The 20,600-nt window shown below is 41.9% G+C and overlaps 1 protein-coding gene across 1 annotated transcript in view; it reads left to right on the top strand.

Moving 5' to 3' along the window:
* Positions 1-3,884: 3,884 nt before the first annotated feature.
* The window catches only part of LOC140122075 (solute carrier family 12 member 9-like), a 189,009-nt gene continuing 172,293 nt past the window's right edge, over positions 3,885-20,600 (top strand). The window contains exon 1 of the mRNA XM_072142480.1: positions 3,885-4,256. Within this exon, the coding sequence (XP_071998581.1) occupies positions 4,076-4,256 (181 nt within the window). The 5' untranslated portion in view covers positions 3,885-4,075. The remainder of the gene's footprint in view (positions 4,257-20,600) is intronic.

Here is a 20,600-nt window from a genome sequence, read left to right as displayed (position 1 = left end):
ACCCAAAACCCTCGCTGCTGGCTCCCGACTCTGACCTTGTGGTCCCGGCTCTCAAACCCCCCCAAACCCTCGCTGCTGGCTCCCGGCTCCGACCCTGCTCCAGCGGTCCCGGCTCCACTCCTCTTAACCCAAGCTCCTGGCTCCGACCCTGCTCCCGCGGTCCCAGTTCTCAATTTCACCCCCCCCCCAAACCCTCACTGCTGGATCCTGGCTCCGACCCCCCCCCCTCCCCCTCCTGCGGTCCCGACTCTTCCCCCCCCCAACCCTCGCTCCCGGCCTGAAACCGCCCGCCGCGGCTGCAGGACGATGCAGAACTTACCCCAAGAACATAAAAGAAAGGTAAAGGTATTTATCTTTGCATATATATATAAATATATATATATATATATATATATATATACATGTGTGTATATATGTATATATATATATGTGTGTGTGTATATATGTATATGCATGTGTGTGTGTGTATATATGTATATGCATGTGTGTGTGTGTGTATATATGTATATGCATGTGTGTGTGTGTGTATATGTATATGCGTGTGTGTGTATATGTGTATATGCGTGTGTGTGTACAGTATATGTATATGCGTGTGTGTATATATGTATATGCGTGTGTGTATATATGTATATGCATGTGTGTATATATGTATATGCGTGTGTGTGTGTGTGTGTGTGTATATATGTATATGCGTGTGTATATATGTATATGCATGTGTGTGTATATATGTATATGCATGTGTGTGTATATATGTATATGCGTGTGTGTGTATATATGTATATGCGTGTGTGTGTATATATGTATATGCGTGTGTGTGTATATATGTATATGCGTGTGTGTGTATATATGTATATGCGTGTGTGTGTATATATGTATATGCGTGTGTGTGTATATATGTATATGCGTGTGTGTGTATATATGTATATGCGTGTGTGTGTATATATGTATATGCGTGTGTGTGTATATATGTATATGCGTGTGTGTGTATATATGTATATGCGTGTGTGTGTATATATGTATATGCGTGTGTGTGTGTATATGTATATGCGTGTGTGTGTGTATATGTATATGCCTGTGTGTGTATATATGTATATGCGTGTGTGTGTGTGTGTATATGCACGCTGTATGCATTTTATACTACATGATGGTATGCTGTATCTATCTTATTCTACATGGCGGTACACTGTATGCATTTTATAAAAACATGGTGGTACACTGTATGCATTTTAAACTACATGGGGGGACGCTGTATGCATTCTATACTACATGGTGGTACACTGTATGTATTTTATACTACATGGCGATATTCTGTATGCATTTTATAGTACATGGCGGTATTTTTACACCAAACCAATATGATGGATCTGGTCCTGACATTCCTTGATATATTACATAAATGGGGGAAGGGGGGGGGGCGTCTCTCTATGGCTCGCCTCAGGCAGCAGACAGGCTTGGTACACCCCTGTTGGCCACATGCGTTTTTGAATGAGCACCACATGTTTTGCATTGTTTCCATGTTCTTGTTCCCAATCACATGCCCCTCCCTCAAAAACCTAGGGTGGATGCAGTATTTGGGTGATGCCACACATGGTGTTTTGAACGCATTTTTGGGTCGTTTTTAAGCAGTCCGTCAAAAAATACCTGCGGTTTTTAACGGATTGCTTAAAAACGGACCAAAAACGGGTTCAAAACGCCATAAGGCATCACCCGAAGTCCTGGCCACCCGCAACAACGCCGATATATACCACTCTTAGTAGAGAGGGTAGTACAAAGTATAAATAGGAAGAAAATGCTGCAATGGTGCTATTACTTTGATGTAGTTTTTTAGAAATTATAGTATTTAATCATTTAAAAAATACAGATTTTAAAAATAACTAAATAAATACTATCATTTCTGAAAACTGAGTCAAAGTGGCAGCACCATTCCAGCATTTTCTTCCTATTTGTACTACACTGGTTTCTGTCAATGGAAGGGTATATTTCACTGAGGGCACGTTCACACGTTCCGTTTTGGTCACGTTTTGATTGCATTTGAAACGCATATACAACAGCTGATGAGAGGTGATTTGCCTAATTACATTGCCGTTTACATTTGTAAACGCAATGTTAACGCATGCGTTTTGTAAACGGAAGTGTTAACAGTGGTAAAATTATGCAAATCACCTCCCCTCAGCTGTTGTATATGCGTTTCAGACGCAATGAAAACGCAGGTCAAAACGCAACGTGTGAACACGCCCTGAGGCTAAATTCGTCGGCGCCCTGGAGAGGAGAAGGGGGTGAGCGCTGGTCACTCTTGCCCCTCTCTATAGCGATGTATGGCGCACAGTACCACATTCCTATCTTTCTCCCAGGTATTGCTCCATACGGCGCTGTGCGCCAATTACCAGTCTATGGGGGCGTACATACATCAGCCGTATATACATCCCCCAGCGGCCTTCTGAACCTAATATATTATAATATACATCTATTGGTTGGGTCTTTCTGTAGAGATGATAGGTTCACCACTAGGTTCTCATCCTACTGCGCCCACCTAGGTGTGACCCCAGCTACCAGGTGGAACAGCGTGCGAGAAGGTAAGGGCTCTGTCACAGGAGCAGCCACTACATCCCCTGCTCTATACAAATCCCAGCCTGTCTTGGAGTGTCCACCGCCCAGCTACACACGGGTCAGCTGAGCTCATATGATTCCTCCCATCAATTCTACATTGTATAAAGATAACAGCCCCTGGGCAAAGGAGAGCTGTGTGAGCCGATTATAGTCAATGGGGGAGATTTACTAGAAGCGTCTGAGAGCAGAGCTGTTCTACTTGCTGTTTTAGAGCTCAGCTTTCATATAACAGTTGTGGGGAAAATGAAAGCTGCACTCTGATAGGTTTCTGTGGGCAACAAGAACAGTCCTAGTTTGATATCTGTGTGCGGGGTGAACCCAGCCTCTCTGCTGCCAAGGCGAACCACATAAAGACGCCCCCACATCCTCCCCACCTATCCAGTATATATATATATATATATATATATATATATATATATATATAAATATATATATATATATATATATATATATATTATTATATATTAGGCCTGTAAACAAAGCATGTGACGCATATTCCAAAACGCACGTGTGCTATCGCCATTTCCTTTTAACTCCTGGATTTGTAACTTGAACACATATCCAAATGCAGCCTGGCAATTACTAGCAAAACCCAAGAGTCGGCAGCGGGTGCTTATAAATGCCCATGTAATGCCATGCTAACAAAATGGCTAGTTGGAGGGTCAAAAAGAACAATAATGCAGCAATGAAGTAAACAAAAGCCTGTGTAATTATATGGTCATTTACTTTACAGCTCGCTAGCCTGACACTAAACTTGTGTGAATGAGCCTTTAGTCGCACACTCAAAACACACATACCGTGTATATATATATATATATATATCTTCACACACCGTTCACATACAGTCGCCTACTCCACATGTCACACTCAGATCCAGCCACTCATTTATATCTCTTACTTTATGTCTGGGTTCCTACACCTGGAGCAGCGTCTACCTGAGCACAGCATAAATACTGGGAGGGTCTGTAGCTTACCCAGGAAGGAGATTCCTTACATTGAGTAGACTTTCTCAGAGGTCACAGAGATTTACTAAGAAGCTGTCACTGATGTCAGTGTGCTAACAAGTAGGGAGGGAGAGGAGGGGGTATGGGAGGCAGCAGCTTCTCACTGATAACTCCATATGTGACACACTGCCGGCTGCCATATACCTGCTCCTATCCCTTTTAGCTGCTGCTAGAGAGTAAAACAGATGTTCGGCAGAAGAAGTGTTTCGATACTTCTCTTACAGTATATTCTAAGAAGAGCCGCCCCCTCCTATGCACGGACTTCCCCTCCTGCACAAAGGACATGACATGATCAAAACTATTTTAAAGCAACATGTCCTGGCTGCCTTTAATACTATGCTCATAGATGCAGCCCCTCTGATTTCCAGCAGGGGGCGCCGTCCGAGGAAGTTGGATCAACCCGCCTCATTGTAGGTGCACCCCTACCTGAGCAGTCGCACAGCAGGGGAGAGACTGCAGGGAGCATGGATGAGCGGAGCCCCCTTGTCACATACAAGCTGAGCGTCTCCACAGAAGAGGGCGCAAGGAATGTACCATCCCAGGGCAGCAGGCAGCGCACAGCTACCAGAAAGCTCTCCACCTTCCTGGGAGTGGTGGTGCCCACCTTGCTGGCCATGTTCAGTGTGGTGCTCTTCCTCAGGCTCGGTAAGTGACACTCACCTGGTGGTTGTGTATGAGACTCTGCTCCTGCAGTGAGTGTAGCGAACAGGCAGAAGAAATTCTTCACTATCACTTTGTTGTCCCTTCTCCTACTTTCTTTCTTCTATTTGTAGTAATGAATCATTACACAGGATGTTGTACTGTAATATAATATTCTTCTACACCATTTTTGTTGTAATAATCAGCTGAGCTGCAGAGCGGTTGTTTTTTTTTCTAACCCTTTCCCTGCCGGGCGTTTCTGGAAATGTCACGTTATTAGCTAGAGCTTTTTTTTTACAATTTTGACATGTACAAATAGAACTGAAATTACTGCGTAAAGAATTATACTAAACCCCACCAAACCATATCATTTCTGAAAGTAGGCAATTTCTTTTTTTTTCAAAATTGCATTAAGGAGTTTATAGACATAGGCGCCGTCATGCAATTTTAATTCAAAGTGTAAAATTGTATAAAATATACATAGAAATTGACTTTGATGGCAAAAAAATATGACCCAATTAAAGAATTATTAGCTTCATACCTCCTATAATGGATTAACATGTGTAGAATTCATAGATACCTCCATAGTAAAATGTTCACATGAATAAATCATTACAGAATCACTAAAACTAAAATAACCAAAAATCTGCTTTTTAGTTAAAAACTGGTTTTTATCACATACAGAAATACAAGTGCTATTATATTATGAGTAACAAAAGCTTTTATTGACAGTTATAATGAGTTAATGCAGCAAGTCAATATTTGCAGTGTTGACTCTTCTTCAGGACCTCTGAGAGCTGCCAGGGCAAATTGCAATCAACTTCTTGACCAAATCCTGACTGATAGCAGTCCATTCTTGCACAATCACTGCTTGCATTTTGTCACAATTTGTTGGTTTTTGTCTGTCCCCCCGTCTCTTTAAGATTGACCACAAGTTCTCAATGGGATTAAGATCTGGGGAGTTTCCAGGCCACGGACCCCAAATCTCTATGTTTTGTTCCCTGAGCCACTTGGTTATCACTTTTGCTTTATGGCAAGGTGCCCCATCATGCTGGAAAAGGCATTGTTGATCACCAAACTGCTCTTGGACAGTTGGGAGAAGTTGCTCTTGGAGGACATTCTGTTACCATTCTTTATTCATAGATGTGTTTTTAGGCAAGACTGTGAGAGAGCCGATTCCCTTGGCTGAGAAGCAACCCCACACATGAATGGTTGCAGGATGCTTTACAGTTGGCATGAGACAAGACTGGTTGTATCGCTCACCTTGTCTTTTCCGAACAAGCTGTTTTCCAGATGTTCCAAACAATCGGAAAGGGGATTCATCAGAGAAAATGACTTTACCCCAGTCCTCAGCAGTCAACTCCCTGTACCTTTTGCAGAATATCAGTCTGTCCCTGATGTTTTTTCTGGAGAGAAGTGGCTTCTTTGCTGCCCTCCTTAACACCAGGCCTTTCTCCAAGAGTCTCCGCCTCACAGTGCATGCAGATCCACTCACACCTTCCTGCTGCCATTCCTGATCAAGCTCTGCACTGCTGGTAGCTCGATACCGAAGCTGAAACACGTTTAAGAGACGTCCTGGCACTTGCTGGTCCTTCTTGGGCGCCCTGTAGCCTTTTTGGCAACAATGGAACCTCTCTCCTTGAATTCCTTGATGATGCGATAGATTGTTGACTGAGGTGCAATCTTTCTATCTGGGATACTCTTTCCTGTTAGGCCAGTTTTGTGCAGTGCAATGATGACTGCACGTGTTTCTTTAGAGATAACCATGGTTAACAAAAGAGAAACAATGACACCAAGCACCAGCCTCCTATTAAAGTGCCAGTGGTGTGATTCTTACTTAAATAATGACAGATTGATCTCCAGCCCTGTCCTCATCAACATCCACACCAGTGTTAATAGAGCAATCACTGAAAAGATGTTAGCTGCTCCTTTTAAGGCAGGTCTGCAATGAAGTTGAAATGTGTTTTGGGGGAAAAAGTTCATTTTCTAGGCATAAATTGACTTTGCAATTTATTGCTGTCAAGCTGATCACTCTTTATAATATTCAGGAGTATGTGCAAATTGCCATTATAAAACTTGATACAGTAGACTCTGTAAAAATTAACATTTGTATCATACTCAAAACTTTTGGCCATGACTGTATGAGTAAAATCAGGTCCACCTGGTGATTGCATTGTCTTGATTCACAGTTGATAGCCTGTACCACCATCTTGCAAATTTGTGACAAATACAAATTATTTTTAAAAATGTCCAAAAACATACATTTTTACATGAAACACATAAAAGCAGAGGTTTATGCAGAAATAAGGATGTAAAAAGAATTAGTCAAAGTAAGCAGGTTTATCTATAGCACAATATGGCACATCAACAAGAATTTACACTCCCAAAAGTGCTAAAGGAAAAGCCATGCAATACTTATTTGCAATCCACAAATGTGTTTAAAAATATATAACGCTCAAAGTCAAAAACTCCTATCCAGTGAAAATAATTTAGTTTTTCAGAAAACACAGTCTACCATGTATACAAATTTTTTTTACCCCACCCCCAATAATATAACGTTTTAATTGGTAGGAAACCTACTATCTCGGCACTACCTATTAAGGTAGATCCGGTGGTAGGTTCAGCTAATAAATGCCATTGTAGCCCTTTTTAGGGCTAATCCTTTAGTGGCCGCTGAGTTTGGAAAAGTTTTATTGCCCTAATATGCAAATTTGTGAAAGAGCCTCTTTCGATCATCTTACTATGTCATCTTCAGCACGCAGCTCCTGGTAGCTGTGCACACTCGTCCATGCTCTGCATAGACTATCTATGCAGAGCTGGCGGCTGTACATGCTGGCTTCTGAAGCCCGAGCTACTACGCATGTGCATACTACGCGCTGAAGATGACAGCCCTTACTCCACGCCCCAGTTGCCTCTTTCATAAATTTGCATATTAGGGCAATAAAACTTTTCCAAACTCAGTGGCCACTCAAGGATTAGCTCTAAAAAGGGTTATGATGGCACCTGCTGAACTTGCCACCGATGGTAGGTTTCCTTTAATACACACAATCACCTTCATGCACCTTTGCAGCAAACTGATATAATTCAAACATTTCATGAAAATTTAAAAATTCGACTAAAATATATACAAATCCATGCTACAAAAAAAGACTACTATTAGAAAGGAATTGTACTTTCCCCCAAAAAATTAAAATGTGAGAAGTTTGTACATACACCACATGTGTATATTGAATAAAAAATGCAGCAAAGGAAAAGTAAATTCATCTGGTGCCTCAAACAAATTATGCGGAAAATGGCATCAAGCTTCACACAGAAATAATATTGTACACTCCCTTATACAAAGATAACCAAAATTTAAAAACAAACTATATATCCATAAACCAAGCTAATGAGATAACAAAGGTCACTTTTAGATGGGTGTAATATGTGCACCTGTATGTATATTAGCATTGCAATAACAACTTTCTGAGGTTCATAAGAATTTGAGCAAGAACATACTAACATTTATAAATATAAATAATGGAGGGATGGTATAAAATACAAACTTTAGTCAGGAATGTGTGTGTTTTGGACAAGTTCTGGGTTGCAGTGTTAATATGTAGCCGCATTAAGCTAAAAGAAGTGAATGTTCGTCCTCTCCTTCCATTATGTAAAAATATGATTGCTCAATATATGACAATCAGAGAGCAAGTGTGATCCCTGATTGTTCTGGACAGGAGAGGGTTAATAAAATGAACAGTAGTTCTTATTTCTTTCCAAAATGTGGCAACAGATAAAGTCAATATTTACTTTATCTGTGAGGTGTGAGAAGCTCATCTGTGCACCCTCCTCCAGCTTCTCCTTGAAGCCTGATGGCTAAGAAGCTGGAGAGAGGAGCACACATAAGAGGGCTATAACTTTGGATCCCTGTTACCTAGAATCAGTTGTTTCCTCTGTTCTTTAATATGAATCTAGGTTTGTGTTTTTAAGCTCCAGGGATCTCGAAATATCAACTATTAAAGTGCAGGATTTACATAAATTGTCACTTTAGAAGTGGTTTTCACCAGATTCTTGGCTACTATATATATATATATATATATATATATATATATATATATATATATGAAAGAAGAGATTCTCAAATTTCAAAGGACAAAAACCTTGAGATTCTAGGTGACGGGGATCTAAAGTTATGGCTCTTAGAATCCACATATCTCATATGCTCTTCGTCATAGAGGTAATATAAAATATGTCATTTGCAGGGAAAGGGTTAAACCATTAACAGAGTGTCTTTTTTCAGTTTTTTGTGTTTACATTTTCACTCTCCACCTTTAAAGAAAACCTTTTTGTAGGAAACCAGTTGAAGTGTTCAGATCCAGCTTTCTATTAGAGACTTTTGTGGCAAGTGCCAGAAACTTGAGGTTGGACACCTGCATCAGATGTTGGCTCTAACAGTTGATATGTGTCTTCATCATAAATGTCCGGTAGTGGTTTGTACAGGAATGTTGTGAATGCAGCCTGAGACTATGTGCACAAGATGCGATTGAATTGCGTTTTAAAATGCATTTCAGTCATATCTGGAAAATCTTCTCCCTGTGCAGATGTGTTTAGACCTGAATGCTTATGTTTGGTAAGTAGTAACGTGTTGCTACTTATTTCATGCAAGAATTTAGGTCTAAACATGTCTGCATGCAGACGCCAGGGAGCAATGTGCATTCAGACTACATTCACATTGCTGTTGCCCGCCGTACCGTAGCACGACAGGCAGACGGCGGCCCGGGGAGAGGGAGGAGGTGAGCAATGCTCACCCCTGCCCCTCTCCACAGAAGAACATGGCGCATGGCAGCGTATGCCGAGAAAAGATAGGACATCTCCTCTCTTTTCACAGGTTACGGAGCGGTACGGTGCTGCACGTGTCCCGTCTATGGGGCACATATATAGGCAGTATACATACGTCCCCCATACAGCAGTGTGAATGTAGCCTCAGGGAGGAAATTCTCCAGTTGTACATACAATGTAATTCAATCTTGTGATCATGGAAGTAAGGTCCAGCATTAGGTAGGACCTATTAAAAGCAATCAAAGCTTTTGGCAGCTGCTATTGTGGACCAGGGACGATTCTCGCCTTTTTGTTACCTGAGACGAAAAATTGAAATGACGCCCCCCTACAAACACTTACACACAGCCCACTCCTAAACCCCTGCTATATCTGGCTCAACAAAATTGCAGGCCAATCTATAAAGTGCTGACATAACAAAAAAAAAATTAAACGCCAAATACTCACCTGTACATGTTCCCCTGCAGCTCTCCTCTTCCTCTGTGCTGTGATGCCAGCAAACATAAAAACATCATCACTCCATGCCTGCTGGTATTACAGCTATAGCAGGGGAACAGTTATGACGCAGAGAGCTAATATTTTTCTGCACCATCCTGTTATTCAAATCTATCTGTATCCCTTCCAGACACAGTTGAAGTCCTGACATGGACAACAGGGGATGCAGCTGTAAGCCATCAGGGCCCCACGGTGCTTTCACTGGTACACTGGTGGGCCAGTCTTACTTTGGCCAATGGGGGTACAAGACAACAAGACAAATCACTGTGCTCTTTGCTGTCAGATTCTGAGCAGTTGATGTTTGCTGTAAAATTTTTTGCAAGATGAACCATTAACACATAACACTTATAGCAACTATGATTCTCTTTCAGGAAGGTTTTGCAAACCTTAAAGCGTAACTGTAAAGTTACTGATAAAAGAAGTTTTAGCACAGCTGGAATGAGCCTTTGATAACAATTCCAACGATACCTGTATCATGCTGCTGGCTTCTCCTAGCCTGAGATATATCTGGCATATTTAACATTAGATTCAGATACAAATATTCCTGATGTGGCTGGGCATTTCCTGGTTGTGACATCAGTTAAAGGGATATTCCAGGAATCAGCATAATTCATATACAAATGGGTCCTTAACCCCTTAACGCTCTGCGCCGTAGCTCTACGGCGCAGAGGTATAAGGGATGTATGAAGAGGGCTCACGGGCTGAGTCCTCTTCATACAGAGGTGGGGGTTTTTGCATTTTGCACAAAACCCCCACCGCTAATAACCGCGGTCGGTGCTTGCACCGATCGCGGCTATTAACCCTCTAAACGCCGCCCGCAAAGTCGCGGGCGGCGTTTAAAAGACGGCGGCGCGCGGGCGCCGCCATCTTTTTTTTGATCGCCACGCCCCCAAACGTCATCGGGGGGCGGCGATCGGTTACCATGGTAGCCTCGGGTCTTCTCTTGACACGAGGCTACATGGTTTATGCAGGTTCGTTACAATGAGCCAGTGGCTCATTGTAATGTAAGACCTGCAAAAACGCCATATATTGCAATACTGTAGTATTGCAGTATATGGTAGGAGCGATCTGATCATCTAGGGTTAATGTACCCTAGATGGTCTAAAAAATAGTGAAAAAAAAAAGAAAAAAAAAAGTTTAAAAAATAAAAAAAATTAATAAAATATTAAAAGTTCAAATCACCCCCCTTTCCCTAGAACGGATATAAAACATAACAAACAGTAAAAATCACAGACATATTAGGTATCGCCGCGTCCCAAAATGCCCGATCTATCAAAATATAAAAACGGTTACGGCCGGCGGTAACCTCCGAGGCGGGAAATGGCGCCCAAATGTCCGAAATGCGACTTTTACACCTTTTTACATAACATAAAAAATGAAATAAAAAATGATCAAAATGTCGCACAGACCTCAAAATGGTAGCAATGAAAACGTCGCCTCATTTCGCAAAAAATGACCCCTCACACATTTCCGTGCGCCAAAGTATGAAAAAGTTATTAGCGTCAGAAGATGGCAAAAAATTTTTTTTCTTTTTTGTACACATTCGTTTAATTTTTGAAAATGTATTAAAACACAATAAAACCTATATAAATTTGGTATCACCGCGATCGCACTGAACCAAAGAATAAAGTAGGCGTGTTATTTGGAGCGAAGAGTTAAAGTCGTAAAAACTGAGCCCACAAGAACGTGACGCACGTGCGGTTTTTTTTCAATTTTTCCACATTTGGAATTTTTTTTCAGCTTCGCAGTACACGGCATGTTAAAATAAATAACATTACGGGAAAGTAAAATTTGTTACGCACAAAATAAGCCCTCACACAGGTCTGTACACGTAAAAATGAAAAAGTTATGGATTTTTGAAGTTGGAGAGCGAGAAATTAGCCGAAAAACCCTCCGTCCTTAAGGGGTTAAAATATAAGCTTATATGTAATTAGTTGTAATTAGGAAGAATTAAAATGCTACTGGCCCTTTAATCAGTCCGTTAATTTCCTCCGCGCGGTCCGTTGCAGAGCATACACAGGACAGAAGATGGCCGCTGGTCACATGTCCAGATCACATGTCCTGCACCTGCCTGGGCAGGTCATGTGATCACCACTAAGTTTGGCTGTAGTCGGTTGGTTGCAGTGCATTCAGTATCGCCAGTGTTTTGGTGAAGGCAGTTACAAATCATTACTATGGTAACAGAGCAAGAAAATCTGTTAGATCATCACTGGGAGAAGAGCATAAGAGGTAGGAGGAGTTACTGAGAACTAAAGGATCTTGGGACTTGTAGTTTCCAGTGGCAGCCATCTTGGTCATAACTTTTTTTCTGTGAATCATAAAATCAAACTATTTAAGCTCCATTTTGTGACTAATGACATTAAGTTTTGTTAATTCATTTATTTATAGCATTATGGGTTTTTATATCAGACATTCATATTCCAGGAATACCCCTTTAAGGGCAATGAAGCCAGAACAGGACAGCATGTTTGTAATTGGCCGATCTGAAGCATGTGATGAGTCACTACAGATCCTACAGCCCCTCAAATGAACACAGTAAGGCTATGGTTAATAAGACAAGTGATAAGAAAAAAATCAATGGATGAAGAAAAGTAAACACTAATAGCAATAAATGTTCTATCTAGCACTTGGGGAGTAAGATGTTTATTGTCCCTTGATTGAGATCTGGTTCATGGTAGTGATGACCCCACCATGTCGGATCAGCAGATTCCTTAAATCATCAATCATAGTTTTTCTGTGTCCATTTGTGTGTAAGTTTGTTTTCTATTCAGATGTTTTCTTATACCGTGCCTGATGAAGAGACCTGCATAGTCTTGAAAGCTTGCAATTGTTATCACCTTTTTAGTCATCAACTGATGACTCTCATCTTTCATCTTTTTAGTCCTTAAAGGGAATCTGTCACCTCAACCCCAATTTTTCACCATGCACATGTTCCAAAAGACCTTAACATTTGCATAGTTGCTTTTGTCATGTTTGTGAGTAGTATAGGTTCACTATAATCATACAGTGCACATTTGACCTGTCTCGCTGTCAAATTTCCACGCAGTGTCCCGGGGGAAGGACTTCAAAATCAAATGGACGCGATGGATGTCAGCTAGTTTTCAGCTGAAATTTAATATTGCTGCCAGGTTCCCACTGGGCATGATCTGCATTTAGTCTGTTCAGCTTACAACCCTTCATGTTTTATATCACTTGGTCATCTGGTGACTGTGATTTATTACACAAGAAACTAGTTGGAATAAATGTGGGTTGGTGATGGCTTCTTTTTTGCAGCTAGTGTGAGAATTGGGGCACTGCCCTTGTGAGGACAGGAATTATTACATTATCAGTTCTTTGCAGAGGAATTCTTCCCCTTCCACCAGCACAAAAGGGGTAAGGCCCTTTTATAGCCTTGACTGATGCATTTGTAAGGATTGTGGTTATACTTACCTTGTGACGAACATGGGATATGTGTATGTTTTGTCTTTTGTTAAGTGGCTTTTATCTTTTGTTAAGCGGGTTGTAATTTAACGGATCCATCAACAGCAAAGTTTTCATTTTTGTTAATGGATGCTTTTCGTGGATCAGTTTGAAAATTTGGTTACTTTGCTGCCTGTCTCCGTTTCCATTTTTCATTATTTTATAGATATTTGTTTTTTTTTATTCTTATGCTTTGGCCGGTAGTGGTCACATTGCAACTTTGGAATGTAAATTATAATACTGTCCCCTATATATAAGAATAGAACTACTATAATCCTGTTCTGTATAAGAATACAACTACTATAGATTGCCCCCTATGTACAAGACTATAATACTGCCCCCTATGTACAAGACTATAATACTGCCCCCTATGTACAAGAATATACCTGCTATAATACTGCCCCCTATGTACAAGAATATAACTATTATAATACTGCTCCCTATGTACAGGAATATAACTACTATAATACAGGCAGTCCCCGGGTTACATACAAGATAGGGTCTGGAGGTTTGTTCTTAAGTTGAATTTGTATGTAAGTCGAAACTGTATATTTTATAATGGTAGATCCAGACAAAAATTTTTTTTGCCCCAGTGACAATTGGAGTTTCAAAATTTTTTTCTGTAATTGGACCAAGGATTATCAATAAAGCTTCATTACAGACCCCGTACAGCTGATCATTGCAGTCTTGGACTAAAGAAAAGCATCCAGAGAGCTTCACCAGAGGTCACAGTGGGCAGAGGGGTCCGTCTTTAACTATGGGTCGTCTGTAAGTCGGGTGTCCTTAAGTAGGGGACCGCCTGTACTGCCCCCTATGTACAAGAATATAACGACTATAATACCGCCCCCTATATACAAGAATATAACTACTATAATACTGTCCTTTATGTATAAGAATATAACTACTATAATACTGTCCTTTATGTATAAGAATATAACTACTATAGACTGCCCCTATGTACAAGACTATAACTACTATAATACTGCCCCCTATGTACAAGAATATACCTGCTATAATACTGTCCCCTATGTACAAGAATATAACTACTAAAATACCGCCCCTATATACAAGAATATAACTACTATAATACTGTCCCCTATGTACAAGAATATAACTACTAAAATACTGTCCCCTATGTACAAGAATATTACTACTATAATACTGCCCCCTATGTACAAGAATATACCTGCTATAATACTGCCCCCTATGTACAAGAATATAGCTACTATAATACTTCTCCCTATGCAAAAGAATATAACTACTATAAAACTGCTCTTCCCCTTCTACAGATAGCTACTCCCCCCCCAACAGGTCTTGTCTCTCTCCTCACTCAGGTAGCCCTTTCCATGTCCGCTACCACTTTCTCACACAGCAAACTCCCCCAGGTCTCACATAGCAAGCCACATGGGTCTAGTCTTCCATCCTCCCACAGAATCTCCCCTAATCTCTAGTCCTCCCTTCACAAAAAGAATCCCACCCCTGGTCTGCCTCCCCCCTCCTTCTTACAACAAATCACTCTCCCCCCAGGTCTGGGTCTCAAGACATGCCCATTAGTATATACTGCTGCCCCACACATGCAGCAGCAGTATAAAGAAGCCCCCACACATGCCTAGCAGTAAATAGTAGCTCCCACAAGTACCCCAGCAGTGTATAGGTAGCCCCCACATATGCCCAGCAATATGTTGTGGCCCCCACACATGCCCCAGCAATAAATAGTGGCCCCCACACATGCCCCCGTGTCAAGGGTTCTCCTGCAACCCACTACACTCTACGCTCCTCTGTGTGCCTCCCTAGTCCCAGTCACGGCTCTCCCCGATCCAGCACTGGCTCCAACAGGCCAGCGCGTGTCCTCGCCTCCTAGGGCGCACGCACTAGCTTTCAAAGATTTAAAGGGCCAGCTTGCCGATAAGTGGTGCTGGCTGGCTGGCAATTCTGATAAATTCTCAGCCCCATCCTGTTTTCCCTGCCGGATCTTTGTGCCTGACAGCCTTTGATAAAGCTGATTCCCATGACCTCAGCTATTAGATTTCCCGTTGTTACACCGGACCTGTTCCCGTTTATGCTCCTCTACTGTCAGCCCTTACCTTCTGCACTGCCTCTGACCCTGAACCTTTGCCGCCTGTCTTGACCATGTGTCTGTCTGACGAATCTGTACCTCGCCTTGGCTGCCACCGCAGACAAAGTTGCACCTGTGGAACGACCTGGTGTTTCCATGCGCAGTAAGTCCAACCCGCTTTGCAACTGGCTCTGACAAAAACTGGGTACCACTCCGGTGCCACTCCGGTGCCAGGTGTCGGCTTACGTCATTGTCCGCAGTGGTCCAGTGGGTCCACTACCCTGACACCTTGCAGTATATAGTGGCACCCATACATGCCCCAGCAGTATATAGTGGCCCCCACACATGCCGCAGCAGTATGTAGTGGCCCCCACACATGCCGCAGCAATATGTAGTGGCCCCCACACGTGCCCCAGCAGTATATAGTGGCCCCCACAAGTGCCCCAGCAGTATGTAGTTGCTCCCACACCTGCCCCAGCAGTATATAGGGGCCCCCAAATGTGCCCCAGCAGTGTATAGTGGCCCCACATGTGCCCCAGCAGTATATAGTGGCCCCCACACATGCCCCACAATTTTAAAAATGAACATTCACCTACCTGTAGCTGCCTCTTCCACACTCCTGGGATCTTCTGCTCCAGGTGCCGATGTCATTACTCAGTCGATGGTGCCTGAGTCATAGAGATGAGTGCTCTCTATGACCCAGGCGCTGTTGCCTACGGATGTGGGCACCTAGGCCAGACAATGAACGCAGGCAGTGCTAGTATTGCTGCCTGCATCCAGTGATCAGCAATGTGTGTGTCTAAAGTTGCACACTGATCACTATGGAGGGCCGGGACGCCTACCATTCCCCCAGCCCTGCAGGAGCAGCAACCTGAGGCTCTGCGGGCCACATGTTGTGTACCCCTAGTATATTTAGTACTATCCCCTGACAAAAGACTATGAAGTTCTAAAAAATGTCAGGAATTCTTAGTGAAAGTATATTAATTTGCTTATATGTGTATTCCAGGAATCAGCATAATTCATAAACAAATGGGTCCTTAAAATATAAGCTATTGTATAATTAGTTGTTATTTAAAATGTTGCTCCCCTTAGCAGATAATGCTCCTGACATACACTACAATGAAGAATAAAATGCTACTGGCCCTTTAATCACTCCATTTCCTCTGTGCGGAGGATAGAATATGGCCGCTGGTCACATGTCCACATCACATGTCCTGCACCTGCCTGGGCAGGTCATGTGATCACCATAATGCTTGGCTGTAGTTTGTTAGTTTGTTGTGTATCCAGTATGACCAGTGTTGTGGTGAGATGTCATCTCAGTGAGGTAATGTGCATGGATGGTTACTCATCATTACTATTGTAATAGAGCAGGACAGTCTGTTACATCATCACTGGGAGCAGAGCATAAGAGGGAGGAGGGGTTACTGAGAACTAAGGATCATGGGACTTGTAGTTTCCAGTGGCAGCCATCTTGGTGATAACGCCACATACTTTAGAGAGGCCATAAAATTTAGTGAATCATAAAATCAAACTATTTAAGCTCTATTTTGTGACTAATGACGTTGAGTTTTGTTATATTCATTTGTTTATAGCATTATGGGTTTTTGTATCAGATGTTCATATTCCTGGAATACCCCTTCCAGGAAATCTACCCCCAGGATCACGGATTGTAAACCAAGAACCCTTACATGTTGGTGTGTGCCCCCTATGGCAGGATCTTCTCTTCTTTTAACTTCTTATACCCTTGTTTTTAGTGAAAAAAATCCTTTACACTTCATGCAAATGAGGGGCTCTGAGCTCATTTAACAGCTATGGAACCCCACTGGCTCATTTGCATAATGTATAAAGCTTTATTTTGTAAAAACAAGGATGTTACAAGCTAAAAGGAGAGCGTGTCCTGCCAAAAGGGGGCACATACCAGTATGTCAGTGTGCTTGGTTTACAATCCTTCATCCTAGTGATAAATTTCCTTTAAACCGAACATCATCAATATCAAAAATTGCCCAGAGCACAGAAAAAACATTAAGCTTCTAAAAGACAAATCATATGGTAATACCTATGGCAACGTTGTCATTGCATTGCCTAAGGACCAGATACTAGAAAAGATTCCTTTCAAAAGAGCCATGAGTTTGTAAATCCACTCCTGTGGAGACAAAATGGAGTCTAATGTAAATTTATTACATATAAGGACAATGAGAAAAAAAAATATTTTTATTTATTTGCATGTACAGCTGGTCAAACCAGGCAGAGATTCATTTTGCTTGAGCCTCTTAATAGATCTGGCATGCTGTAATGGTGTTAATCAGTGTTAATAAATTCTTCCTAATTTGTTTTTTATGTGTTTTTTTAACTCCTTACCAACGTGTGGTGTAATTATTACGGCGTTCGCCGGGAGCGGGAGGATAGAGGGGGCTCACAGGCCAAGCCCTCTCCTTACCAGGTGGGTGTTTACTGAATATTGCAGAAAACACCCACCGGTAAAACCCGTGTTTGGTGCTGGGGCCGATCGTGGGTGTTAAAAATGTAAATGTATTAAATTCGATCACTGCCCCCTGTGAGGTCATCGGGGGGGCCATTGGTTAGTATAACAGCCGGGAGTCTATACTTGACTGTGTTAGGCAGATGCTTAGAGATAAGTAGCAAAGGTCTAAAAGATAGTAAAAAATAATCATAAAAAAGTAAAAGAAAAACAGAAAAAAAAATAAAAGTTCAAATCACCACTCTTTCCGTAGAACTGATATAAAAATAAATAAATAATAATAAAAAATTTTTTAAACATGTTAGGCATCACCGCATCCCAAAATGCCTCAAATAATATAAAAATGGTTATTCTCAAAGTTGAATCCCATAATGGAAATTTTTTTTTTTATACTAAAGGTTTTCATTTTTTAAAAAAATTCTATTAAAACCTATATAAATTTGGTATCCAGATGATCGTACTTACCGAAGGAATAAAGTGTAGGGGGATATTTATCATAGGCTGGCGTATGATAGGCCCGCTGCTTCATAGTCGTGCAGAGTCTGCGAGTGCCGCGGCGCGGGAACAGTAACGCCCCCACGCCGGACCACTCCCGGATGGCCGCACCCCCCCTCACACCCTTTTATGCCCCACTGGCATGAAGGTGGCGTAGACGGCAAAATAGTCGCAAGTGCTAACAATAAGTGACGCAGAGGTCCTGCTAAATATGCCCCTAGGTGTCAATTGGAACGAGAAGTGAAAGGCATAAATACAGAGCCTACAAGTAAGTGGTGCAAATAGGTTTTTACGCCAATTCCACAATATTTGGAATTTTTTTTCCTGCTTCCCAGTACATGGCATGGAATATTAGATACAATCACTGGAAAGCACAATTTGTTACACAGAAAACAAGCACACACACAGAGCTCTGTACATGGAAAAATAAAGAATTTATAGATTTTTGAAGGTGGGGAGCAAAAAAATGGAAACACAAAAAGCGAAAAAGAGCCAAGTCATTAAGTGGTTAAATGAGTTGTCCGAGAGTGTAATAAAACCAATTGATGGCCAGGAGGGGAGTAGTTAAAAAAAAAAAAAACATTTACCTACCTCCGCGGTCCGAGTCTTGCACTGCCATCATTCCAGTCCGTGCCCCATGTAAACAAACAGGGGCACGGAAGCTGCGCTACGTTTATCTTCTGTCCGGCCCTATTTGCAGAGCTGTGTCATGCAGGACTGGTGGGCGTGGCCGACCACCTCGCCCGGCCGGAAGTTAATGCAGCGTGGGTAAATGTTTTTTTTTTTTTAACCAGCCCCCTTCCGGCCACCAATAGTTATTTTTATTCTCTCGGTCAACCCCTTTAATGCCTCTAACTATTTAGTTTTTTGGCAACATGAATTTTGCAACTCTGTTTTTACTCATTTTAATATTTTTCGGGTCTGAATCTCTACTTCAGCCCAACTTATAGGCTTAAAAGCTCTTAAAAGCTGCACAGTGCTCAAGCATAATGTATGAGAAAAGGTGAAGACAGAATACATGATACATTTTTACTTAGAGCTGGTATGATTATCAAAGTTCGGAATTTACGCATATGCTGTGCACCGGCGTATGATAGAGGCCATGACCCCCTCCGTCCAGCTGGATGCGTCAAGAGGCATAGGTAATGCTGCCCGGCAAAACTTTGCACAAAAAACAACCTTTGCGGGTTTTAAAAAAGTATGCAGGCACCTGGCAGGAACACCCCCTGCTGCCCCCACACTGCTATGCCCATGTATGCCCGCTCTATGCCCACATAGAGTGGAGGTGCATAGTAGTAAAATAATAGAAAATTCTTGCAGTGCACAAGAATTTGCGATTATTTTACAGAATACTGGCCTAGAAGTAGTGATGAATTTTTAACGTTTCCTTAATACTCTATATTTAGATCATTTTAGTTTGGTGAAGTTTTATGGTTGCAAATAGACATAAACCAGTAATTCTGGCATGCTTTTTTCCGTCTTTCACCAAGTGGGATATGATGAAAATATGTATAATATATTGTAAATTATCATATTAGGATGTGGGCTGTTGTAAAAGCTCATCTATTTTGCTTCCGTGCTGAGATCCAATTACCAGCCCTCCTTCCATCAATACAATACCATGATATTGTGGCTGCAACAGGTTTCCAATCTTCGTGGTTCCTCTAGAGCAGTGATTTTCTACCTTTTTTGAGCCGCGGCACACTTTTTATACTTAGAAAATCCTGGGGCACACCACCAACCAAAATAGCACAAAATGACACTAAAACAGTCATATTATACATATAGTTAATAATATAGATTCTAAATTTATTTTACTCACTCATTGTGAAACCTGGGCCTGTTTCGATAAACACAAAAGGGATATCCTGGCAGGAATGGTGGAAAGACACACGAAGCTCTTCCTCAACAGTTCTCAGTTTCTCCCTGTTTTAAGTATATGGTGCTGATTATTATGTGGCTCATATACTGCAAAATAAAGGGGTACAATGAGAAGTACTATGACCATGAGGCCAGAGTACAAGTGCCAGCTCATATACTCAGCATATGAGCTGGTACTTGTAGTACTCCAGCCTCATGACTATAGTATTTCTCATGTTACATTTCCCATTGTTATATGCAGTATACTGCTGGAGTACTAAAAGTACCAGCTCATATGCTGAGTATTCTTCCAACTGTTCATATACTCAGGCAAATCTCATATAGTCATCATTATTGGTGGGCATTACCTTGGCGGTGGGCAAATGCGAGAGTCTCTCCGCTCTCAGGATGATGTGCCGGCCTCGGTGACGCCATTTTGTCGCGGGAGGTTCAAAGCTTGCGCATGTGTTATTGTACACGTCTCCTACATTGTAAGAAGCCGTGACTGCGCACGGGGCACACAGGGGGCACCATAGTTTGGGGAACTTCCCCGCGGTACACCCGACTATGTGTCGCAGCACACTGGTTGAAAATCACTGCTCTAAAGAACCACAACAGTTGTCTGCAGGACAGGAGGTCCTTGCCTTTCATTTTTTAAATGGGTGGGGGTCCCTTCCATGAGACCTATCAT

This window comes from Engystomops pustulosus, chromosome 3 (genome assembly GCF_040894005.1).
Source record: "Engystomops pustulosus chromosome 3, aEngPut4.maternal, whole genome shotgun sequence".
NCBI lineage: Eukaryota > Metazoa > Chordata > Amphibia > Anura > Leptodactylidae > Engystomops > Engystomops pustulosus.
The sequence above is the reverse complement of the archived record's forward strand: the minus strand, read 5'-3'. Positions and strand labels throughout refer to the sequence as shown.